Source organism: Halichondria panicea, chromosome 4 (genome assembly GCF_963675165.1).
Source record: "Halichondria panicea chromosome 4, odHalPani1.1, whole genome shotgun sequence".
In the NCBI taxonomy this organism is placed as follows: domain Eukaryota; kingdom Metazoa; phylum Porifera; class Demospongiae; order Suberitida; family Halichondriidae; genus Halichondria; species Halichondria panicea.
Window position 1 is genome coordinate 7,600,664 of NC_087380.1, and position 25,217 is coordinate 7,625,880.

At 42.1% G+C, this 25,217-nt stretch overlaps 3 protein-coding genes and 1 long non-coding RNA gene across 9 annotated transcripts; 2 read left to right on the forward strand and 2 right to left on the reverse strand.

Moving 5' to 3' along the window:
* Positions 1–145: 145 nt before the first annotated feature.
* LOC135335524 (metabotropic glutamate receptor 3-like) lies at positions 146–5,856 on the reverse strand. 3 transcript variants are annotated; one of them, XM_064531051.1, is made up of 3 exons: positions 5,201–5,856; positions 1,818–4,600; positions 146–284 (listed from the first exon to the last, which is right to left on the reverse strand). In XM_064531051.1, the coding sequence occupies exons 2-3, from the start codon at positions 4,591–4,593 to the stop codon at positions 199–201; spliced, it is 2,862 nt and encodes a 953-aa protein (XP_064387121.1). In that variant the 5' UTR covers positions 4,594–4,600; positions 5,201–5,856; the 3' UTR covers positions 146–198. The 3 variants fall into 3 exon arrangements, with proteins under 3 accessions (XP_064387121.1, XP_064387119.1, XP_064387120.1); XM_064531049.1 differs by lacking the exon at positions 5,201–5,856 and adding an exon at positions 4,921–5,188; XM_064531050.1 differs by lacking the exon at positions 5,201–5,856 and adding an exon at positions 4,727–4,879.
* Positions 4,888–7,099, forward strand: LOC135335526 (uncharacterized). The gene is made up of 3 exons (XR_010394523.1): positions 4,888–5,025; positions 6,215–6,920; positions 6,978–7,099. It is a non-coding gene; the product is annotated as an uncharacterized LOC135335526 (long non-coding RNA).
* On the reverse strand, positions 7,100–12,640 carry LOC135335525 (metabotropic glutamate receptor 3-like). 2 transcript variants are annotated; one of them, XM_064531053.1, is made up of 3 exons: positions 12,513–12,640; positions 9,585–12,376; positions 7,100–7,349 (listed from the first exon to the last, which is right to left on the reverse strand). In XM_064531053.1, exons 2-3 carry the CDS (start codon positions 12,367–12,369, stop codon positions 7,273–7,275), a joined length of 2,862 nt encoding a protein of 953 aa, XP_064387123.1. In that variant the 5' UTR covers positions 12,370–12,376; positions 12,513–12,640; the 3' UTR covers positions 7,100–7,272. The 2 variants fall into 2 exon arrangements, with proteins under 2 accessions (XP_064387123.1, XP_064387124.1); XM_064531054.1 differs by having other exon boundaries at positions 12,541–12,628.
* On the forward strand, positions 12,612–24,910 carry LOC135335523 (zinc finger CCCH domain-containing protein 13-like). Of its 3 annotated transcripts, XM_064531047.1 has the most exons (17): positions 12,612–12,828; positions 14,436–14,525; positions 14,800–14,863; positions 15,025–15,269; positions 15,956–16,019; positions 16,690–16,825; positions 17,105–17,998; positions 18,543–18,671; positions 18,872–18,957; positions 19,000–19,533; positions 21,737–21,905; positions 22,385–22,461; positions 22,642–22,789; positions 22,958–23,084; positions 23,305–23,497; positions 23,942–24,230; positions 24,442–24,910. In XM_064531047.1, exons 1-17 carry the CDS (start codon positions 12,627–12,629, stop codon positions 24,547–24,549), a joined length of 3,555 nt encoding a protein of 1,184 aa, XP_064387117.1. In that variant the 5' UTR covers positions 12,612–12,626; the 3' UTR covers positions 24,550–24,910. The 3 variants fall into 3 exon arrangements, with proteins under 3 accessions (XP_064387117.1, XP_064387116.1, XP_064387118.1); XM_064531046.1 differs by having other exon boundaries at positions 18,872–19,533; XM_064531048.1 differs by lacking the exons at positions 12,612–12,828; positions 14,436–14,525 and adding an exon at positions 14,535–14,571 and having other exon boundaries at positions 18,872–19,533.
* The last annotated feature ends 307 nt before the right edge of the window (positions 24,911–25,217 follow it).

The window sequence follows — 25,217 nt, forward strand, 5'->3', positions numbered from 1 at the left end:
AATTTTTCTTAATTAAATTATTATAGAAGAATTATCAAATCAAAGAAACTGTCAAATGACAGGGGAAACATATACCATACAACTATATACAAATGGTGAGATTATGGAAAAGCTATTGATTGATTTATCACACTGAAAAAAACTGAAATGTTCTGAACTAGTGGAAACAGTCACATGCATGAAATGAATGCTGGCCGTTCATTGGCTGACGGAATCATCTGATGAGTCCATGTTCTTCAGGGAGGGGGGGGTAGGGGCGTATGCAGTCTTAGTTGTCATGGAAACTGTGGGTGTGCGTGAGTATGTGTGTGTGAGTGGGTGGGTGAGTGGGTGTGTGTACTGTAGTAGAGAGAAAGCTAAATATTGAAGCTGTAAACATTATATCTTAGATTAAGGTTTGTATTTTCAGATAAAGTAAATAAACTTTCAGTTTGAGTAGACTGAGCACACACCAGCTTATAGCGGGTAACTTTCGAGGGTCTAATTTTTTCCACAGATTAACCATTTTGTAAATTTTGCGTATAATATAAATTGGTAAAATTCCCAAAAATATTAGCCCCTGAAAAGCTATACGATAGCTCTAGAAGCCACCAATGCTCAGGTTGTTTGCATAGCAACATTGTATGGTGGTTTTGTGGTAATGCAGTCTAGTTGTTCGCCTAACCGTTATAAAAGCGAAAACTCGGCCTGGGATCGAGGCTACTGTTTGCATAGACCTTGCAAGATACTAATCAACGCACTGCAGTTGTTCGCCTAACCGTTATAAAAGCGAAAACTCGGCCTGGGATCGAGGCTATGCAAACAGCTGCTACAATAAACAAGTTTCAATTCCAGTAGCAAAAATATTAGCCCCTGAAAAGCTATACGATAGCTCTAGAAGCCACCAATGCTCAGGTTGTTTGCATAGCAACATTGAATGGTGGTTTTGTGGTAATGCAGTGAGTGTTGATTAGTATTTTGCAAGGTCTATGCAAACAGCTGCTACAATAAACAAGTTTCAATTCCAGTAGCAAAGGTCTGTAGGGAGATGTCTATCTTCTCTGACCAACAGAAATGTAGTGGTATAGGTTAGAGGTATTATTCATATTTTAAACACACTCAAGTGCATCACATTTAGCAGTTAGTAAATGGACTTTTTGTAAGTAGATACACAAAGTGATATTGTAGTAGTCTATAGGTGAAAGATAGAAGTTGCATCCATTATGAAAGCGGTATATACTGTGCACAATCAACATACAGCTATACTATACATTACACAAGAGCATCTGTTACATCACGATAAGATATTCTAAAAACATAGCAAGTTTAATTTGGGACAAAGCAATAACCTAAAGCTCACAACAGCTGCATGTGTGTGTGTGTGTGTTGACACTCTCTCTTAGCTATTGCTTGAGTAGTTAAACCAACCACACGCACACACACATACGCATACTATAGGGATGCTTAGACTTATTTCCACCCAGTCCAACTGAATTTACAGTCTTAATAATAATTTTAATTTTCGTATGATGCTCTACTACAATACGAAAAATACGAAAATAACCTGCTATACGGTATATACAAGGGGGAGGCTTCTTGGAAATGAATAAGTTACCACATAATAAACTGAAGTACGTACATGCACATTCACTGAGGGGGAGGCTTTTTTTATTGGTAAAAATTATAAATTGTAGTACACAAATGGAAGTAAAGTAAATGTACAGTTGAGGAAGGATTCCATGTAGGTACCATTAATGCTACATTTGATAAAATCCCAATTGAAAACAAAGTACAGTTACTCTCTCTCTCATTCAGTGCAGCTATAGTGATTGACCCACCTTTAACAGACATGGAATTGTTGTCTTTCATAGTGGAGAGAGTGTCCTCTGAGCTTGGATTGCGGGTTATGGTGGTTAGGTTGACAGCTGTGTCTTGGCTTCCAGTAACCTTCTGATTCGGTTTATTTTGGTCAGGCCTGAAGAAAATAATGAAGAGTTTCGGCCCAAACAGACAGCCGAGAACGGCAAAAGCACTCAACACAGAGGCTAACCCAGTGATAGCATTCTGTATCTCTTGTCTCTCTTCGATTATAAAGTAAGCATACAGTCCAACAAAAGCAGCCCAAATTATTGCAATAATGAAAGTACAAAATGAAACAAATTTGGCTTCATTGAAATTTTTCGGATATTTGAAGCTCAGCACACCGAGTATGGTGGACGCAATAATGAGGATTGTTTCGTAGATGGCACAGATTACCAAAATAGCAACGTGATCGACAACACAAGACACAATGATTTCTGGGAGTTTATTTTGATCTTCACGATTCAGTCGCACATTTCTGGAGACGCCTGGATGTACGACAATTAAACCTATGACCACAATAAGTACTTGACCAAATATTATTATGCTCGTGAAAATCACTTGATAGTAGGGCTCTGTAAATCTAGTTCGTGACAAATTTGCAGACCTGTAAAATATCCTCGTTACTCGAACAATCTTGACCAATAGAGCACCAAATATAATTGAATAACAGACCCAAAATCCCATTCTCTGTACGGCACAGACTCCTGGCTCAGGAGGACTCACGTACACAAATGCTAGAATAAAGATCAGTCCGATTCCACTGAGTAAAGTTATCATTTGCTCTCGTCCTGAAGATTTCACAACAGGTGTCTTCCAGTATATAACATACGTTATGGTGACGGCTGCAACAGCTATGAGGCCCAACACAGCAAGTATTATCACAATAATCGAGAATGCATCACTATAGCGAATAAACGAGTCTGGTATTGGAACACACGAGTCGCTGCCCACCAGTGGATTGTTCCCCCAAGTCTCCCCTCCACACTGCAGGCACTGCAAGCCCATGGGATTAGAGGAATAATTACCGCCCACACACGGGTCACATGTCCCACAACACGAAGACTGTACAATTCTTCTGTACTCACCAACCTCACATCTCCCACACTGCGATATCTGAGGTTGCCTGCGAATGGAATTAGTTGAATTGTCTATTCCGAATTGAAGACTTTGCATATCGACAATTGATAGTGCTTCAAGATTGCTATCGTTCAGTACAGAACTGTCCCATATTCCTGCTCTAGAAAAAAAGTAATCTCCATTTCTGATATCACCATTTGCTTGATAGTTTAATATCTCATATTTCCCCTCAACATTTCCTTGGCTGTCGAAAATGATTCTGTTTCCAGTGATGTTATTAACAAAGTCCAACTGACGTATATATTGAAGCAGCACACTTCCTGTTAGTTGTTGAGATTGTCCGGCACACGATTGATTGGTTCTGTCCCATTGTATTGGTAACTGACAATTTTCGTGGAGAAAGTTCTGTAGAGCATGTGCATAAGCATACACGGCATCTATTACCAGGGGAACCACATTTCCTTGTTGGTATTGAGGTAGACCTGTCACACTCTCATTCTGTGAGCATGCGTTTAGTACGCTGGTATTCAATACGTCACAGTTGGCAAAGGCGGCGTAATATTCTGTGAACCACGGATTTCTGACGTTGCTATCGATGGTAAGTTGTGAGAAGTATTCGTTGAATTGTGTCACATGTTCAGTCAAGGGTGCAATTCCATATAAACCAGCAGCAGTCTCACTAAACTGATTCACGACACTATTAGACCTTGCCCAAGCATCGCTAGCTATCCAAGTGAATCGAGTTCTTGCTATCGTCGAGTTTGCAATTCTACGAAGCACTTGCTCTGCGTTGTCTTGAGAAGCAAACACAATTACAATATTTGCTGACGAGGCAATGAGTGCATCAGCTAACGTATCGAAATCCGAGTCCACAGAAATATCCTCGATTCCCATGTCCAAATCGATACAAATGCCATTTTTTGATGCTAATTTCCTAAATTCAGTTATTCCAGGCTCTCCGTACGGATTTCGTGAGTAGATAGTAGACACGTACGTCCAATTAAAATTCAGCAAAATGTCGAGCATAGCTCTAGCCTGTTGGTCATCTGGTGGAATTGTTCGATAGAAATATTCGTAGCGATCTCGATTGCTCAAAATAGCCGAGGAAGATGCATAACTGATTTGAGGGATTTGGAATAGCCGTACTAGACTAGCTACCGGGACACTGACTCGACTGGCAGCTGCACCAATGATACCAGAAGTGGGAGGGTTAATGGAGATATTATCCACCATGTTGTTAGGGGCCATACTTGACAACTGGCAGCTTTGAATGTCCAATTGACTTCCCGTGATTACCAAATCAATCGTTTCGTCCAGCCCTATATTCTCACTGTTGCATGTGTCTCGAATGTCATAGCCAATTTCTAGCCCTGCCAAAAGTTCTGAGTCGTTGTTTATAAGGTCGACTGCAAAAAGCATTGCTTCCATTCTCTCTAGTCCTCTCTCAGTCCGAATTGCTCCACATTGACCTCCACCTGAACCGGGATCATCTGAATGAACGGGAATGAGTCCTCCAAACACAAAATCTTTGTTTAGTCTGTTCTGAGCTCCTCGTATGCGATTGTCTGTCGTACGCAAAACTTCCGATGATTGTGCATAATTAAATTGCAATGCAGTGACAGTTGAGAGTGTTACCAGTAGAAGGATGAACAGAGATGGTGTCTTTGTGAGCATCGTGTACCTGCATGTGTATTACAGAATTTATATACCATATCAAATGTGCAATCACTAATAGTTTCATAGCTTAGCTACAATAATTATTATATCTACATGTAGCTGCCATACAATATATAACACTGACACTTACTGATTATGCAAGCAGCTACTGAGCTAGATCTGTAACATTAACTTCCAAGTGCAACTTATAGCAGACTTTTGTTATAAAGTAGAGACATGATATCTACAGTGAACTTCCTTGCCTTTGTGCTTGATAATGCAATGAAGGAAGAAATTACCACAGTATATGCGCATGCGCATGGATACTAACTGCTCTACACGTACACTGGGCCATTCCATAGTCTCGCAAGCAGACTTGTTCCCTCCCTCCCACGTCTGCTCGCGAGACTAGCCATTCGAGACCACATCATCTTGCACTGCTTTGACGAAGTGAGTACATAATTATACAATTGCACACTGCTTTAATATAAAGTTAAGTTGTGTGATAGCACTGTGCTATTATAGTCTCGGGGCTTATAGCCACACAGGGGGCATGCGGTAAAGCTGACTGTGCATGTACATGTATGTGTGTGTCTGTATGCATGCGTGTATATTCAAATATTACGGTGGCCCTGAGTGCTACTCCAGTTGGTAGTTGGCAGTTGGTAGTTGGCAGTTGGCAGTTGGTAGTTGGCAGTTGGCAGTTGGTAGTTGGCAGTTGGTAGTTGGCAGTTGGCAGTTGGCAGTTGGCAGTTGGTAGTTCGCAGTTGGCAGTTGACAGTTGGCAGTTGGTAGTTCGCAGTTGGCAGTTGGTAGTTCGCAGTTGGCAGTTGGTAGTTCGCAGTTGGTAGTTCGCAGTTGGCAGTTGGTAGTTGGCAGTTGGCAGTTGGTAGTTCGTGACCTTTAAACTTTGCAGTTAGCAAATGTTGTATATACATGTAGATCTTTGCACTGCCTCTAATCTTTTAACCATAACTTTAAATAGCCTCAATAGAATCTAAAAGTGCCATGCAAAACCTGTTTCTATAATTCCCCCCTCCCTGCTGGGATCTGGGAATATAGGTAGAGGATTAGACTTGAAATGATCTCCCTACCTACATGTACATATAAGATTAATATTGACGTCTTAGGCCAGCTAGATATCGGTGCCAGTATCATAATTTAAAAGCAGGCTAATTATTGTTGCAAAGTTTAAAGGTTACGAACTGCCAACTCCCAACTCCCAACTGCCAACTCCCAACTGCCAACTCCCAACTGCCAACTCCCAACTACCAACTACCAACTCCCAACTGCCAACTACTAACTCCCAACTCCCAACTACCAACTCCCAACTCCCAACTGCTAACTGCCAACTCCCAACTCCCAACTGCCAACTACGTGTTTGAACTATCAAGTAGCAACTGCGAACTACCAACTACGCATTTGAACTATCAAGTAGCAACTGCGAACTACCAACTACGCGTTTGAACTATCAAGTATGAACTACCAACTAGAGTAGCGCTCAGGGCCACCGTAAAATATAGAGCTGATTTAGAAGGGAAAGCAATCGTTTGTGTGTGTGATAACTATTAATCCTGTTTGTGCATGTGTGGTCTCATTAACCAGACTCTCTGCTGTACCCATTCATGCCGCACTGTAGGCATGGCAACCCTGTTCACTTGGACAAGGAGGGGGAGGTCTCTACTCTAGTCACGTATGCACTGCAGAAGGAATCACTCGACTGCATGAGCGTATATATTAAGTTCATGTACTAGACCTAGCTGATGTAAATCCTATTGCTTTAGAGGCTGCAACCCCCTTTCACCTCACTTTAAAAGCATGCAAGAAGCTGAAATGATATGTGTAGACTAGTGTATACGTTACAGAGCCTATATATATAGTGTGGTCCCACTGTAGCTAGTGGTTGACTTGTGTTTTCTCTACATATAGTGAAGGGTTGTTTGTATACCATATAGAGTACGCTGCTCCCCCCACACACACACAGGTGTTGATGTCCGCCCACCCCACACTCCTCACATTCCCCGACATCACACAGAGCACCCCCCTCCATCACACCAGTGCATACTCCTCACCACACCTACTTCTATATCTCCATCACACCAGTGCATACTCCTCACCACACCTACTTCTATATCTCCTCTCTCACGAGAGCACGCCCCTGTCAATCAACACCACCAACAGCTACCAACGTACTCCCCTCCATTGTGCCGTGGCCTACAACAGTGTGTACAATACAGACCTGTTGCTACGACGAGGAGCGGACGTACAGCTGTGCAATAATGAGGCCCCTATTGATTACGCCCACGAGCTGGAGAACGGAGAGGACATGCTCGCAATACTAGAAGGTGATATTACTTGTATAACTGAACAACTTGGACTTATATAATTTTTTACTTCTATAGGACTTTGAGTGGACTGATGTGAAGAGTTCACGACCTCACAAACTGAACGATTTAGCACCACCTGGTAGTAGATTCTGTACCGTCTCGTAGCTCAATTTTAATAATAATAATTATTAAACAAATCACTTTATAAATAAAATTAATTATGGAATTATCAAGAAATGTCAAATGACGGGGAAGAACACACACATGCAACTATACGATAATTATAATAAGATTTACCACACTGAATTAATACAAAAACTAAAACGGTCACATGATATCAATGCTGGCCGTTGATTGGCTGAGTGGGCGACTACAAATCATCTGATGAGTCCATGTTCTTCGGGGAGTGGGGGGGAGGGACGTACGCATTCTTAGTAGCCATGGAAACTGTGTGTGTGTGAGGGGGTGGGTGAGGGGGTGGGTGAGTGGGTGTGTAGTAGAGAGAGCAAGTATTGAGCTGTAAACATTATAGATTTGTATTTAACTTTCAGTTTCATAATCTCTTAGTAGACAGATCACACATGCAGTAGTGAGGTCTAAACAAGTTTCAATATATAGCAAACAGGCAGGGCAGGGGAAAAAATATCTCTTAACCAACGAAATGTAGTGGCTAGTACAGCAGACTCTGATCTAAACACAGGCTCAAGTACATTACATCGATCTGATGGTCTTCATGTAGTTTTGTAAGTACGTACACAAAGTGACAATTATTGTAGTAGTATAGGTGATAGATAGAAATTGCTGACAGCAATACTTTGCCAATCAACATAGAGCTATAATTATTATATACATCATAAAAGAACATCTGTTTCATCATATATATATGCAGCAGCTAGTATAACTTGAGACAAAGTCACTAGCCTAAAGCTCATAACAGCTGCACAACAGTATTTTGATAATTTACTCCGAACAATGATATACCGGTACCTCTGCATTGTAATTATAATAACAGAGACGCTAGCCTCAATTCCAGGCCGCGCATTGAAAGGCGGCCTGGTATACTTTGTATGCGCGTACATTACCCCAAAAAGGGGGTAATCCGTGTATTTGTGGATACTGTCAGTAAAATAAACCGTATACTATTTGTATTCTGATTTTACAGTCCGTTACATAGAAGTATTGTGCAAAGATGACTGAGTTCTTACGCCCTTTATTGTATCAAGCCAATTCTCTACTTAACGACACCCTACACTGTAAGGCTACAGATGTTATAGGAAAGGCATGATGTGTTCCCGTGGGTCCCCTGATGAGGCTGTGGTAATATGGACCAGGCAAGTCTTCTGCTACTAAATCTTGCCTTTATGTTCGACAGGAAGTCATTGCTGAAGATAAAGAAGCTAATGATTACTCCTGAAAGCTTTTAATAAGCTTTAACTCGACACTCAGGAAGTTTAATATTCACTCAAGATCTACTGGTGTATTAAAGAGTCAACCACTCTTCCTAGCTGGCAGCTCTACTGTCTGGGAGGCCTTCTTGAACTGTCTCTTAAGTTTATCAATAAACAGAGCTAGAAGAAGCAACACTGCTGCAGCATAATTATTTTACTTTGATTAGTGTCTCTGAAAGCTGCCATTAATTGTGGTCACATTGTCATACGTATTCTTCTTTTTTGTGTTTTTTACTATGATGAAATTGTTGTCAATTATTTCGCGCATGCGCATACAAAGTATACCAGTCTTTCTCTTCGCGGCCTGGAATCGAGGCTACAGAGACGCTAGCTCTCAAATAATTATGGTACAGTACTGCAGAGTACTAACTATATTTGGTACAATGCCACAATATTGAGTCAACAATGACATCACCAAATTAAGTGAATATTAAGTGAATCAGGCGGCAGTCAAATACAATTATAGTCTACAACTCTGTCTAAGAATTGAAAACAAGACATGATCTCTACCCACTCTCTCAAGCCCTCTAAGCTCATGGGACTACTCCAACTCACCCACACACACATGCACATGCAGCTACTACTCACCCACACTGACTTACATGGGAGCTAGCTACTAGTAGGTATATGGCAATAAAGGCCTACAAGGTAAACTGTTTGTGGTACAACATTTAATTGCCACACATTGTTGCCTTATGAAAACCATTTGCTGCATAGAAACCATATACCACATGAACCTCAGGAACCACCACCATAGTGGAGAGGTGTCCCTATGAACCTCAGGAACCACCACCATAGTGGAGAGGTGTCCCTATGAACCTCAGGAACCACCACCATAGTGGAGAGGTGTCCCTATAAAAGCTATGGGTGGAGTGGGAATATCTTTCCAAAGGTCACTTTCCAGCGTATAATTATTCGGCACTCACCACAGGATTATGTATTGGAACTGAATTTCCTTTGATCTCAGAGGTCAAAAGGCAACAAATTACAACACACACACACACACACACACACACACACTTGCATGGGAGCTACTACAACTCAAGGAGAAGGAAGGCTTCTTGTAAATGAATATATACCACGTATAAACTGAAGTACACAAATGGAAGCAAAGTAAATATAGAGTTAAGAAAGGATTCCATGCAGGTACCATTAATGCTATATTTGATAAGGCCGATCGAAAACAAAGTAAGTTACACACACACTCTCATTCAGTACAGCTATAGTGACCCACCTCTCACAGTCATGGAGTTATCATCCATCATAGTGGAGAGAGTCTCGTCCAACATGTTGGAGCTTGGATTGCGGGTTATGGTGGTTAGGTTGACAGCTGTGTCTTGGCTTCCAGAAACCATCTGATTCTGTTTGTTCTGGTCAGACCTGAAGAAAATTACAAAGAGTTTCGGCCCAAACAGACAGCCAAGAACGGCAAAAGCACTCAACACAGAGGCTAACCCAGTGATAGCATTCTGTATCTCTTGTCTCTCTTCGATTATAAAGTAAGCATACAGTCCAACAAAAGCAGCCCAAATTATTGCAATAATGAAAGTACAAAATGAAACAAATTTGGCTTCATTGAAATTTTTTGGATATTTGAAGCTCAGCACACCGAGTATGGTGGACGCAATAATGAGGATTGTTTCGTAGATGGCACAGATTACCAAAATAGCAACGTGATCGCCAACACAAGACACAACGATTTCCGGGAGATTATTGTTATCTTCACGATTCAGTCGTGTATTTCTGGAGACGCCTGGATGTACGACAATTAAACCTATGACTACAATAAGCACTTGACCAAATATTATTATGCTCGTGAAAATCACTTGATAGTAGGGCTCCGTGAATCTAATTGGTGACAAATTTGCAGACCTGTAAAATATCCTCGTTACTCGAACAATCTTAACCAACAGAGCGCCAAATATAATTGAATAACAGACCCAAAATCCCATTCTCTGTACAGCACAGACTCCCGGTTCCGGAGGACTCACGTACACAAATGCTAGAATAAAGATCAGTCCGATACCACTGAGTAAAGTAATCATTTGTTCTCTTCCTGAAGATTTCACAACAGGTGTCTTCCAGTATATAACATACGTTATGGTGACGGCTGCAACAGCTATGAGGCCCAACACAGCAAGTATTATCACAATAATCGAGAATGCATCACTATAGCGAATAAACGACTCTGGTATTGGAACACACGAGTCGCTGCCCACCAGTGGATTGTTCCCCCAAGTCTCCCCTCCACACTGCAGACACTGCAAGCCCATGGGATTAGAGGAATAGGTATCGCCCACACACGGGTCACATGTCCCACAACACGAAGACTGTACAATTCTCCTGACCTCACCAACCCCACATCTCCCACACTGCGATATCTGAGGCTGCCTGCGAATGGAATTAGTTGAATTGTCTATTCCGAATTGAAGACTTTGCATATCGACAATTGATAGTGCTTCAAGATTGCTATCGTTCAGCACAGAGCTGTCCCATATTCCTGCTCTATAAAGGAAGTAATTTCCATTTCTGATAGTACCATTTGCTTGATAGTTTAATATCTCATATTTCCCCTCAATGTTTCCTTGGCTGTCGAAAACGATTCTGTTTCTAGTGATATTATTAACAAAGTCCAACTGACGGATGTACTGAAGCAGCACACTTCCTGTTAGTTGTCGAGATTGTCCAGCACACGATCGGTTGGTTCTGTCCCAAACTATTGGTAACTGACAATTGTCGTGGAGAAAGTTCTGTAGAGCATGTGCATAAGCATACACGGCATCTATTACCAAGGGAACCACATTTCCTTGTTGGTATTGAGGTAGACCTGTCACACTCTGATTCTGGGAGCATGCGTTTAGCACGCTTGTATTTAATACGTCACAGTCTGCAAAGGCGGCGTAATATTCTGTGAACCACGGATTTCTAACGTTGCTATCGATGGTAAGTTGTGAGAAGTATTCGTTGAATTGTGTCACATGTTCAGTCAAGGGTGCAATTCCATATAAACCAGCAGCAGTCTCACTAAACTGGCTCACGATATTATTAGACCTTGCCCAAGCATCACTAGCTATCCAAGTGAATCGAGTTCTTGCTATCGTCGAGTTTGCAATTCTACGCAACAGATGCTCTGCGTTTTCTTGAGAAGCAAACACAATTACAACATTTGCTGACGAGGCAATGAGTGCATTAGCTAACGTATCGAAATCCGAGTCCACGGAACTATCCTCGATTCCCATGTCCAAATCGATACAAATGCTATTGTTTGAAGCTAAGTCCCTAAATTTAGATATTGCAGGATCTCCGTACGAATTTCGTGAGTAGATAGTAGACACATACGTCCAATTGAAATTCAGTAAAATGTCAAGCATAGCTCTGACCTGTTGGTCATCTGGTGGAATTGTTCGGTAGAAATATTCGTAACGATCTCGATTGCTCAAAATAGCCGAGGTAGATGAATAACTGATTTGAGGGATTTGGAATAGCCGTACTAGACTAGCTACTGGGACACTGACTCGGCTGGCAGCTGCACCAATGATACCAGAAGTGGGAGGGTTAATGGAGACATTATTCACCGTGTTGTTAGGGCCCATACATGACAACTGACAGTTTTGAATGTCCAATTCACTTCCTGTGATTACCAAATCAAATGTTTCGTCCAGTCCTATATTCTCACTGAGGCATGTGTCTCGAATGTCATAGCCTATTTCCAGCCCTGCCAAAAGTTCTGAGTCGTTGTTTATAAGGTCGATTGCAAAAAGCATTGCTTCCATTCTCTGCAGACCGCCCTCAGTAGCAATTGCTCCACATTGACCTCCACCTGAACCGGGATCATCTAAATGAACAGGAATGAGTCCTCCAAACACAAAATCTTTGTTTATTCTGTTCTGAGCTCCCCGTATGCGATTGTCTGTCGTACGCAAAACTTCCGATGATTGTGCATAATTAAATTGCAATGCAGCGACAGTTGAGAGTGTTACCAGTAGAAGGATGAACAGAGATGGTGTCATTGTGAGCATCGTGTACCTGCATGTGTGTTAGGGAATATATATACAACTCTATACCATATCAGATGTGCAATCACCAATAGTTTCATAGCTGGCCGGCTGTAGCTACAATCAACAAATATCTTAAAGCTAGCATTCCAATGATTAACACTTACTGATTATGCAAGCAGCTAGATCTCTAACCTCCAAGTCCAGACTTTTGTTATACAGTACGCAGCTTGTGTAGAGGTGACATGACATGGACAGTAACTTCCTTTTCAATTAAGACCATGGAGCAGACACGCCCACCCTTTTTCTGCATGAGCCACGCCCCCTCTAGTTTACCGGGTGCAATTTGCAAAGGAGCTAGCTGTGAAGTGTTGCTATTTGCAGGCAGGCTAAAGAACTTCACTGAAGTCAAGATATACATATTCTCTCCAAGTGTGTGTCAAGTGCGTGTGAGGGATAAGAAGTGGACCATGACTCAGCAAGGTGAGAACATAACCATCTTGCATGAGAAATGTGCAGCCTATATATTCAAATGAGCTATTTAATTAATAATTTTGCAGCATAATTTCTAGAGTATAAGGTTGTGAAGTACTTAAAATATAAGAACTGTTGTCGCTGCACCCAGCAGCTACATGCAATATCCCTAGTATCCTACAGTATACCCCAGAGCTGACTTGCCAGATATCGAGGCCATTAATTTTGTTATTATAACCCCCAGCTGGCTTAATGAATAACAAAATAACAAACTGGCCAGTGGTGCTACCTGACCCGTGACATCCAATATAGCTAGGCCAAGTAATAGTTTGTCCAGCAATAATTGCTTCACTAGTTTGTTTATAACCCCGTGTGTGTGTGTGAAGTCAGAGGTGGTGGGGACAGCACTATACGTGTTGTGTGTAGCCATTGATGGTTAGACCCTCATCATTGTGTGTGAAGTCAGAGGTGATGGGGACAGCACTATGTGTTGTGTGTAGCCATTGATGGTTAGACCCTCATCATTGTGTGTGGAATGTGTCAGCTTGTTAGCAGAGTCAGAGAACTACTACTTGTGTGTGTGTGTGTGTGTGTGTGTGTGTGTGTGGCCACCCCTGGGAAGCCGTGGTCTCTAGCAGAGTCACAGAACTAGTTCTAGTGTGTGTTGTGTGTACATGTAGCCACCCTAGGGAAGCCATGATCGTTTAATAGCATAGCCATAGAACACAAAACAGGGAAGTGGTTGCAGAAAATTGGTGTGTGTGCAAATAATTATTGTTCTAGTAGGTACCAGTTCTCGGAGAAACTGACTTCAGATAATTGTATTTTCCATGAATATAATATAACACTTATTGCTTGGCTTGCTTCTTTGATGTAATTATGGACAGTAATTTGTCATTGGTATTATGTTAGTGTGTGTAATACTCAATATAATACGTTATTATGACTGTGTTTAATGTGTGCTGAGTAGAGCTCTTGTTAGGTGTGTCAAATAGTAATCTGCGAACATGAGAATTGTGATCTGTTTAATGTTCAGATAATCATTTGTTGTAATTGTTAGTGGCTAGCAAGTTAATCACTAATAATGTATTGGCACGGATTATGGCAATTTAAGAAACTGAGCACACACAAAAACACATCATTTTATTGACAAGAATAGAGCGATGTAAATATTGTCCCGCAATATTATGCAAGGTATGTCTGTAACCATGGCAATAGACACCCACCCAGTGTACACACACAAGGTGTCAGTGTGTGTAGTGGGTCCCCAGGGGGTATTGACTATACCTACTGTGAAGCATACCTTCTAGACACTGCAATGTGACAATGCATGCAGGCATTGTCTCTTGTACCCAATTGTGTACATAGTAGCCGGGATTTACCAAAAAGCAGAAATGCTGAAATATTTTACAAATGTGTAGTTTGTCTTATGTTTTCTCTGATAGGTGACAAGGGCTTTATGGCTTGTCTTCATAGTCTACCCACTAACACCACATTGTGTCCACCATGACATTTCTCACCTATTATAAGCTCTGTTGCCAAGCGACTATTTTCTCATCTGAAGTCATTGCACTATGCATTGATAATTATGCTGTTTGCTTTTGCCATGGTTACAGAGAATGAGAGGTGGGACATAACCCCAGTGGACTTCTCAGGCTATTACACCTACTACCACAGGGTCACTCCACCAGGGCTCCTATTATCAGGTAACCTATTACCATAGGGTCACTCCACCAGGGCTCCTATTATCAGGTATTCCTGTTATGCACACCAGATTAACTAATTGCTTTCCTTGCACTTCACCTGCCCTAACTAAGTGGTACTAATTAAGCTTGAGGCATAATGGAGACCCAGCTGTGCTCTACTCCGGAGAGCTTGTGTGATAACCTACAAAGGGATGGCATGAATAAGTACTCAGTAGCTATGCTTGAATCTAAATACCCACCCAGACACTGCCTGATTCCAATGTTTCCATTCCAGGCTCTAGAGCTAGAGAGTTCTTCCTACAAACAAAACTGCCCCCACACACGCTCAGTCAAATATGGTGAGTTCAAAGGATGAACTTTTGAACCTAGCTATAATTATTATAGATGTGTCTACTTGTGAAGCTATGAATTTCATTTAGGTCCCAATACATGCAGTGCTCAGTTTTTATGATTGTGTAGAGCTCCACTCATTAACCAATTATTTTTCCCCTGTGTACAGGAGGCTGTCAGATCTTGATCAGGACGGTTGTTTGAATGCCGCTGAGTTTGCAGTGGCCATGCACTTGATACGAGTGGTCCTGCGAGACCACACCCCCTTGCCCGCCACTTGCCCCGCCCCCATACAAGGGCTAGTGAAGCAGTGCATGTATCCGCAGCTACCAGTAGCAACTCAGGCACACCTGGACAAGTGTAGGAAGGCATTTGGAGCTTTCTTTGAGAATGTTGGCCATGGAGTCATGGGAGGTCAGTGCTATAGTGTTTCTTTGAACGGTCAAAACTTTTGTTCCGTTGGTCCAATATCGTTGATTTTTTGATTTTCTGAAAGCTTAGAGATAGGCCTTTCAGGTGATGTGTTAAAAAACAAAATTTCGTCAGGGCCATAATTTGTCATTTTTCGGCCTTGGACCATGGGCTATTATCCATGGTACGGCCAAATTGGCAAATACTTTTATCTCTCAAATATCAACTTTGATAATACCATTTGAAAGGCCTCTTCCTAAGCTTTCAAACAATCATAAAATCGTTCAAATTGGATCAACGGAATTCAAGTTATGGCAGCTGAAAGAAATCCCCAAATCATTGATTTTACAGGGGGGGGGGTTGTAGTTGAATATCTTTCAACAGCCATAACTTTATTACTGTTGATCTAACGTCAGCAATTTTATGATTTTCTGAAAGCTTAGAAAAGACCTCTCAAATGATGTGTTAAAAATCTAAAATTTCGTCGGGGTCATAATTTGTCATTTTTCGGCCTCGGACCATGGGCTATATATAATCCATGGTATCGCCAAATTGGCAAATAATTTTCTCTCTCAAATATCAACTTTGAGGACACCATTTGAAAGGTCTCCTTCTAAGCTTTCAGAAAATCATCAAATTCTTTAGATCATGACTGCCATGTACATGTACCTATTGTCCCAATCTTGCAGGGGACGCAGCACGCTACCTGATGCTCAAGTCCAACCTCCCCAAACCTCAGCTCTACCATATCTGGTCAGTCCATCCATTCTTAGACCATTCCCTTACTGTTTCGAGCCAGTTGTTCACTGTAACTCCAACTACTCCATAGCCTGTGATTTCAATGAAACTACTTTGTCTGTAAAAGTACCATGTTTTGAGTATTTATAATTAGACGTTGTTTTCTCAAGTACGTGTGTACTTACTTTGCGATGTATGTACTACAGTAGAACCTCGTTAATCTGAATAGAGCGGGACCAGACCCCATCCGAATACATGAAATTTCCGGATTAACAGATGTCATTAATTGATTATGAATATCATTAACGAATACACTTTTGTACATGTATTATGATATTACTGTGGCCAGAAGGGAAGCTGCTAGCTAGAATAGTCTTTATGTCAACTTTCTCTCCAATACAGTGAGTCTTGTGAGCACTCTCTTCGTTTTCTTTGCAGTGGCCATTGTCTTCAGCAGTTTATCACAATAAAATTATTGCTGATTCAGCTAAGCAATTTACATTGCGCATGCGCAGTAGTCTATTCTACTGACAGCCCCTCCTCTTTTTCAGTTTGCCATTTTGTCCGGATTTGCGAGGTTTTGGATTAAAGGGGTCCGGATTAGCGAGGTTCTACTGTATTAGAATCTTTAAAAAATAAAAATGTATAGTTCTTGTTAGACTAATCTCCCCCTCTCCCACTCTAGGAGACTGTCAGATATAGATGGTGATGGGAGACTGAGTTTCCTGGAGTTCACTATTGCCATGCATCTCATCTTCATTGCCAAGCTCGGCTACACACTTCCCGTGGACCTTGACCCTAACACTATTCTGCCACCATCGGTATACACTAGCTGTATGTGCCTGTAGATTATGTTGCTGCGTACTAAGATATTGTTTGTGAAATATTTATAGAACATTAAGTATCAATTCTGTGGCTGCAATAAAGAGGTGGCTTGCTAACACAGGTCCAAGAGCATTAAGTATCAATTCTGTGGCTGCAATAAAGAGGTGGCTTGCTAACACAGGTCCAAACACATTATAATTTAAAGGGATGACCACGATTTTCACAGTACTGCAAGTTTATACCTTACTCATGTGTTGCATTTATCCTCCGTACAGTTTTACAAGACATTGGAAGAGGTGCAGGACACAGCTAACAAGGGTCCAAAGGTCGCTCCAAGCAGTGGTGAACCCTTAGAGCCCTTCTCCCCACCCACCACCCCTCGTTATAAGAGCAGCCCCGCCTTCTTTGGGGAGAACCCCTTCGTTAGTGATGCCTTCATCAATATTCCTGCCAGACAATTTCGAGAAGGAGAATACGAGAAATTTGTTGGTGATCCGTTTGAAACCACGGATCCATTTTCCTCCAGTGATGACCATCACATCATCAGTACCACCAGCGAGGATTTCGTTGAGTCTCCAAACTCCCCTGACGTCTTTCAAAACAGTCACAATACTACAACTCCTGAAAATGAATTCTCAAAAGAGAAGCAAACTGGAGGCTCCTTGCGTACACAGCAGTCACTCTCACAGCCAATCAATGCAGAGACATCTCGTGACAGTAGTGGGCAACCCTCACCACCTTTGCATGACAGTGGAGCATCCGTGTCGAGTCAGACAAGCTCTAAGGAGTCGCTACAGAACAGCTATAGTTGTGCAAGTTCACAAGAGTCACTTAAGGATAGTTGCAGCAGCTCAAGACATTCTCACAGAGACAGCCATAGCTCGAAAGAATCACTCGGGGAAAATCAAACAATTCCATCTCCTTTGCTATCATCTCAAGAGTCTTTACAACACCAGCAGCTAGCGGCGTCTCAAGATTCCCTCGGGAGAATGTCCCCCCGGCTGATAGGATCAGACCACTCCCAACAGAGTGCCCCCTTATCACGGCTGAGTCAGGATAGCCTGTCACCCGTATCCTCCCCTCGTCTCAAGGAAAGTAGATCTGAGAGAAGTAGCACGGCTTCGTTTCAGGAGATGGTTGTAGAGGAGAGGATTGAGCCAGTCCTTCAGGTACGAATTAGTTAAATGAAGCATCTTTGAACGGCCATAACTTTAGTTCCGTTGGTCCAATAACGTTAATTTAATGGTTTTCTGAAAGCTTACAATGAGCTCGTTAAGATGGTGTGTTAAAATCAAAAGTATATTTTCGACCTGTTTTTTGACAAAATACTATGGGCCCATGGTATTTTTCTGAAAATAAGAAATTATGGCTGTTCCAAATTTGAGAATTGAACATACCATCTAAACAGGCTCCTTCTAAGCTTTCAGAAAATCGTAAAATCATTGAATTTGGATCACCAAAACTCCAGTTACAGAGCCGATTATAGTACTCTCAAAACGAAGCGTACATGTACTACTGCCCCTCCCCCACACACACACACATGTACTACTGCCCCTCCCCCCCACACACACACATGTACTACTGCCCCTCCCCCACACACACACACATGTACTACTGCCCCTCCCCCACACACACACACACATGTACTACTGCCCCCCTCCCACACACACACACATGTACTACTGCCCCTCCCCCACACACACACACACACAGCAAGCTCATGCAGTGGATGTTGTGGAGTCACGTGAGGCGACCCCTATATCCAGTGGAGGGGGCGTGATTCCAGAGAGTGTGAGTGAAGAACTGGAGAGCCTGTCACGCGCATCACGACAATTCCTACAGGTGTGGGGTGTGTGTGTGTGTGTGTGTGTGTGTGGGTGGATGTGGAGGCGTAGGGGTGCCCGTAACTTGAGTGTTTGGTAGCAGAAATAATTTTTGTATAGTGTTTGGATTGTGGATCATGATTATTATCAAGTGCATTATTATACATGATAGCTAGAACTTAACTAACTCCTAGCTCAATGCAATCTTTGTGTGTGCAGGAGTCCCAAAGCAAACTAGAGGAGCAGCAGCTCAAGCAACAGACCTACACTGCTGTGCCTGACCATGCCAGCCTCAAGCAACAGACCTACACCGCTGTGCCTGATCATGCCAGCCTCAAGCAACAGACTTACACCGCTGTGCCTGATCATGCCAGCCAGACCTACACTGCTGTGCCTGGTGAGTATCGCCATGCCAGCCTCAAAGGTATCTCAGCAACTATCAAAGAAGTTGATCAAGAGAGAACAAGCAGCTCAAGTGAACATTCCTCTGAGGCTAATGATGATCTAGACACTTTTGATGTTATGTCCCAGCTTGATGACCTTGAAGCCGAGATGATGTCAGCATTGGAGGACAGCGACCTCGAATATTTGGATGACGAAGATTTCCCTGATGATCAAGATATGATTGAAGTTGGGGCTCTGGATTTGAATTTGGAGGGTCCAGATTTTGTAGTGTTGCGGGATGATGATAGAAAGACGCCTGTTTCGGATGCACCCCTCACTGTTGATGAGGCCACTCCCACTCATGTAGACGCCACACCCACTCATTTAGATGCCACTCCCACTCATGTAGACCCCACCCACACACACATCAATGGTGTCAGTGTCAGAGAAACGATGAAACAAGTGAAGGAGGAACAAATGCGAAGAAAATCTCTCATGTGAGTCACACCTACACTGTAGTGTACCGTATAGCGGGTCTATTTCGAGAGTATAAACGTTTGCAGAATGACCGTTAGAAAGGCTTTTGCGGATATAATTTTCGCGGAATAGCAGCCTTTTTGCAGCATGCATGCATGTGATATTAAATTTGTGGGTATAAATGTTCACCGTACATGCTTAATCAGCAAACACGAATATTTTTATACCCTCGAAATATACCCTCTATACGATATATACATGTACACGGAGTACTCTACAGCATTGTCTAGTTTCTTTTCTGTGTCCCGTCTCCTGTGAAAATGCAGTCATAATAATTATTACTAGCTCAAGAGTGACCTATTGTGCAATTCAAGTATGCAAATTGTAGCCCTCAGTGAATGGCTCTCAAGTCAGAATACAGTTACTAGTGTCCCCTCAGTGAATGGCTCTAAAGTCAGAGTACAGTTACTAGTGTCCCCTCAGTGAATGGCTCTAAGTCAGAGTACAGTTACTAGTGTCCCCTCAGTGAATGGCTCTAAGTCAGAGTACAGTTACTAGTGTCCCCTCAGTGAATGGCTCTAAAGTCAGAGTACAGTTACTAGTGTCCCCTCAGTGAATGGCTCTAAAGTCAGAGTACAGTTACTAGTGTCCCCTCAGTGAATGGCTCTAAGTCAGAGTACAGTTACTAGTGTCCCCTCAGTGAATGGCTCTCAAGTCAGAATACAGTTACTAGTGTCCCCTCAGTGAATGGCTCTAAAGTCAGGGTACAGTTACTAGTGTCCCCTCAGTGAATGGCTCTAAGTCAGAGTACAGTTACTAGTGTCCCCTCAGTGAATGGCTCTAAGTCAGAGTACAGTTACTAGTGTCCCCTCAGTGAATGGCTCTAAAGTCAGAGTACAGTTACTAGTGTCCCCTCAGTGAATGGCTCTAAAGTCAGAGTACAGTTACTAGTGTCCCCTCAGTGAATGGCTCTAAGTCAGAGTACAGTTACTAGTGTCCCCTCAGTGAATGGCTCTAAAGTCAGAGTACAGTTACTAGTGTCCCCTCAGTGAATGGCTCTAAAGTCAGAGTACAGTTACTAGTGTCCCCTCAGTGAATGGCTCTAAGTCAGAGTACAGTTACTAGTGTCCCCTCAGTGAATGGCTCTAAAGTCAGAGTACAGTTACTAGTGTCCCCTCAGTGAATGGCTCTAAGTCAGAGTACAGTTACTAGTGTCCCCTCAGTGAATGGCTCTAAGTCAGAGTACAGTTACTAGTGTCCCCTCAGTGAATGGCTCTCAAGTCAGAGTACAGTTACTAGTGTCCCCTCAGTGAATGGCTCTAAGTCAGAGTACAGTTACTAGTGTCCCCTCAGTGAATGGCTCTAAGTCAGAGTACAGTTACTAGTGTCCCCTCAGTGAATGGCTCTCAAGTCAGAGTACAGTTACTTGTATGTTACTAGACAGGGCGAGGTCCTTTGTTGATGCACTGTATCAGTGATTGCATGCACACTGTTTAATATAATTCCCAGCCTTACTAGAAATGTCTATTTTGGGTAATAATAGTGAAAAGTTGTTTGCTTTTGCCAGCAATACAAGGCCTGTGTATACAACATTATTATAGCATCATTCAGCACCCTGCCACTAGCCTCTTTAACAAGGCCTCAACAAGGTGCGGCCTGGAATCGAGGCTACCCTGCCACAAAAGAGTGTTTACACAACTTGTGGTTTTGTTAAGACATGCAGTGTTCCTGGGCTTGTCATATCACATTCCAATCTAACCACAATACACTCTTAATTCCCCTAAGGGAAGCTATCAGATCACACAAAGCCCTTAGCTAGCTAGCTCTCTAAGTTGCAATATAATAGCTTCTCAAGAACCAAGGCAGATCTGTAAGTTGTTAGACTATCTAACAGGTAGTGTGTCATGACTTTGATGGTTGTTTTGAGGTCTTATTGTGGTCAGCTAGCTAGCTATATCTCAAGTATATACAAGTTTATGCTCTTTGATCTTCAGATTTGGACCTGGTCTCATTGTTAGCTCTATCATTAATTATTGTATTCAAGCTTGCAGGATTCATGTGTAGTACCCCACTATCATCTAATTACAAGCCAGTAAAACTACCCGGTATTATTGTATGTGTTTTATTTCTTACTTACCTACAGGTTTTGCCCTGATACCATTAACAATAATCATTCTTTCGTGCATGTATGTTATCCCGTGTGTACATTGTACTTGACTGCAGGCTGGAGGCTACAATGGATGAGTTAGACAACTTCCTCGGAGATGAACTTGCTGACATCAACGACATGTTTGAAGAATTTACAACGAAGGACAAGCAAGTGAAGGAAAAAAGACAAAAAGAAGTGCTGGATCTGAAGCATATCGACGAAGAGCTCAAGTTGAAAAATGAGGTACACATAATTGTCAATGATGTACTATTAGGTCACTGGATTGTGTGCAGTGAAGCAGTGCTATTAATCCCGTATCATATCTGGTCCAGTACATATAATCACACAGTCCGAATAACTGCCGCGGCTTAAAATGTAAAAAAAACAGCAATTAGAGATCACTAGTAGTATGGAATCAATAGTAGTATGGTTACTCGTATAATAGCACTCATAACAATGGCAAGGTTAATAGCACGAGGCATATTAGTATCCTTGACAGTGCTTGTTACATGTACTCGTGCTATTAATCCCATGTGTGCACTATTAACCATACTATATCATACTAGTCATCTGCTAAAATAGTCTTCGAAACTGAATTCAATATTCAATATGGCATAATTATAGTGATTAAATACACATAACTAAGTTTACACTATTGGATTATAGAAGAGATGACTATAATGGACTGAGTGTTATAACAGTGTCCTCTTGTGTTGCTATAGGACCCCACAGCTAAAGTGCCCCAGGGAGACACTGCAGAGTCAGTGGAGAGGATCTCCAGGAGGAGAGAAGATGAAAGGTTGCATTAGAGGACTTCTTACATCAGCTTAACTGGGCGTTTTATTGGGACCATTAAGTGATCAGTTATACAACCTCCCTAAGGCCTATGCTACAATGAATATAATTACTATATGGACCCAGCACGCCTTAATTTCATTGTACCCCTCACACACACACACACACACACACACCCACACAGTCTGAAGCTGGCTGCACAGTGGGAGAATGAGATGGAGGTGCTGCAGGCTGAGAGGCTGAGGGACCAACAGAGGAGGGATATACTCAGAGAGGTGGAGTCAGACTCTATTGTACAAACACTGGATGCTGAGATGAAGCAGCTCATTGAGGTGGGTCTGCCATATGTACACTAAATGTCTCGAACTCTAGTGTGCGTGTGCGTGGCTAGGTAGATTGTTCTTAATGGTTGATATAACTTAGCATAACTTTTACACCAGGCCTATAACAATCACCAGATACAATTATGCATTTATACAACTGTTGTGCCCCCCCCCCAGCATGAAGAGGAAGGAGTAAGGATTGCTCAGAGGGAGAAGGAGCTGTTAGCAGTGAGAGAGAGAGAGGAACAGGAGCGCAGGGAGAAGGAACGGCAGGAGAGACTCAGCAGGAAACAAGACAAGGAAGGTGTGTTGTCGTTACATGTACTAGGTGGATTGTAGTGTGTCGCATGCAGGGTCACAAATTACAAAAAAAGGATATTTTTATTAATGATTTTTTAATTGGGCAGCTTTATAGTTGCATCTGTTTAGTGTCTCATTTAAACCAAAAGTGCAATCTCAATAATAGTCTATTAATAGTTCCCCATGCTGCATATCTCCCCATGCTGCATCTCTCCTATATGCAGAGATGACCATTGAGGAGTGGATAGAATGGATGGAAGAGAAGAAGAAAGCAGGCATGAGTCCAGAGCAGGTGGCAGAGCTAGAGCGTCGGAAGGCTAACTGGCTCGAGCAACAGAAACAGAGGGAAGAGAAACGAAAGAGAGAGGAGGAGGAACAATTGGCAAAGACTCGGAAAAAGATGGAGTCTGAGTTGAAGTGAGTGTTACACTATACACAGTGTACTGTTAGTGAGTGTTACACTATACACAGTGTACTGTTAGTGAGTGTTACACTATACACAGTGTACTGTTAGTGAGTGTTACACCATACACAGTGTACTGTTAGTGAGTGTTACACTATACACAGTGTACTGTAGTTGAAGTGAGTGTTACACCATACACAGTGTACTGTTAGTGAATGTTACACTATACACAGTGTACTGTAGTTGAAGTGAGTGTTACACCATACACAGTGTACTGTCTAATCAATAATTTATTATGCCTAGTCCTTTTGATGTACATGTACATGTACATGTAAGGCCGGTACACGTAGTGTAAAAATGTTATTTTGGGTAAATTAACTATGCAGTCATGTTGTGAAGGATTGTCTAGTAGTTGAGAGTGCTGTAGTAACAACGTGACTCTTTCTTAACCCCCCCAGGGCAATTCGTGATCGTGACCGTGAGATCAAAAGCAATCGACTCACAAACGAAGAACTTGAAGCAAAGAGACGAGAAAAAGCTCTCAGAGATCAGCAAGAGTCTGAACAACGAAAGGAGCGCTCAAGACATGTCAAGGAGGCCATGAAACAACAGGAGATTGACGAGCTGAAGCCCAAGGCACGCTCGGCACTGGCTGCTCGCTGGGAAGAGAGGATAAGAGCTCGTAGCGAGGGGAAGATCACTCGCGAGGAGAATAGGTCCACCGTGATAACAGGGAAAGGCATGGAAGTGAGTACTGTACAGTGGAGTATAACTGTATGTGGCTAGCTGTGTGTGTACAGTACTCCCACACACTAATGATGTGAGATTGTACCACCCGCAAATGGAATGTCATAACTAATGTCCATACTAAACAGCAATCATAATTCCTGCACTATAAGACTTCTGTCTTAAAATTGTATTATTTCACGGCATCTACCCCCCACCCCCCACTATGCAGTCCCTGAAACATGAAGAGGAGAGGATCACTCGGCGTATATCTAACGGCAGACCTGTGTCTACCAGCAGTAGTGAGGGCGATGAGAAAAAGAGGCAATCTATAGCTTAAACACACCAACTGTCCTGCATGGCTTTTTATTTCACTGGTAGATTAATTGTCTAAACCTCTTGTATAGTTTTGATAGCTCCTTTTTTCTCTAGTGCTGTTTTTGTCAATCATTTCAACTCATTATTGCAGCAGACAGCACTAGCTATTAATAGCTGTCTTTTGTCACCCACGTACATATCACATTGACCGTGACGTTATATCCCCTTCCTTTTGTTTTGGTGTGGTTTGTCACTATCATTACGTACTTCTGCTGATTGAATTATTAATTTGCTGTAATTATACACTTTCTACGTACGTATCTTGAATAAGTATGTGACAGACTGTATGCACATATTTAATCAATGGTTTGGGGATTCTTTCAGCTGCCATAACTTGAATTCCGTGGATCCAATTTCAACGATTTTATGGTTTTCTGAAAGCTTAGAAAAACAAATAGTGTCATCAAAGTTGATATTTGAGAGATAAAAGTATTTACCAATTTGGCCGTACCATGGATAAATAGCCCATGGTCCAAGGCCGAAAAATGACAAATTATGGCCCTGATGAAATTTTGAATTTAAACACCTAATATGAAAGGTCGCTTTCAGAAAATCATAAAATTGTTGACATTGGATCAACGGTATTAAAAATGTAGCTGTTGAAAGATGTTCAACTACAACCCCCCCCCT

Coding starts and splice junctions, on each gene's coding strand:
- LOC135335524 (XM_064531049.1), bottom strand. CDS start 5,006: ATGATGTGGTCTCGAATGGCTAGTCTCGCGAGCAGACGTGGGAGGGAG. Junction 4,601..4,920: donor AGACTATGGAATGGCCCAGT/GTACGTGTAGAG, acceptor ATACACATGCAG/GTACACGATGCTCACAAAGA. Junction 285..1,817: donor CAATTCCATGTCTGTTAAAG/GTGGGTCAATCA, acceptor GCACACCCACAG/TTTCCATGACAACTAAGACT.
- LOC135335525 (XM_064531053.1), bottom strand. CDS start 12,369: ATGCTCACAATGACACCATCTCTGTTCATCCTTCTACTGGTAACACTC. Junction 7,350..9,584: donor TAACTCCATGACTGTGAGAG/GTGGGTCACTAT, acceptor ACACACACACAG/TTTCCATGGCTACTAAGAAT.
- LOC135335523 (XM_064531046.1), top strand. CDS start 12,627: ATGGAGCAGACACGCCCACCCTTTTTCTGCATGAGCCACGCCCCCTCT. Junction 14,864..15,024: donor CACACGCTCAGTCAAATATG/GTGAGTTCAAAG, acceptor CCCTGTGTACAG/GAGGCTGTCAGATCTTGATC. Junction 16,826..17,104: donor ACACTATTCTGCCACCATCG/GTATACACTAGC, acceptor TCCTCCGTACAG/TTTTACAAGACATTGGAAGA.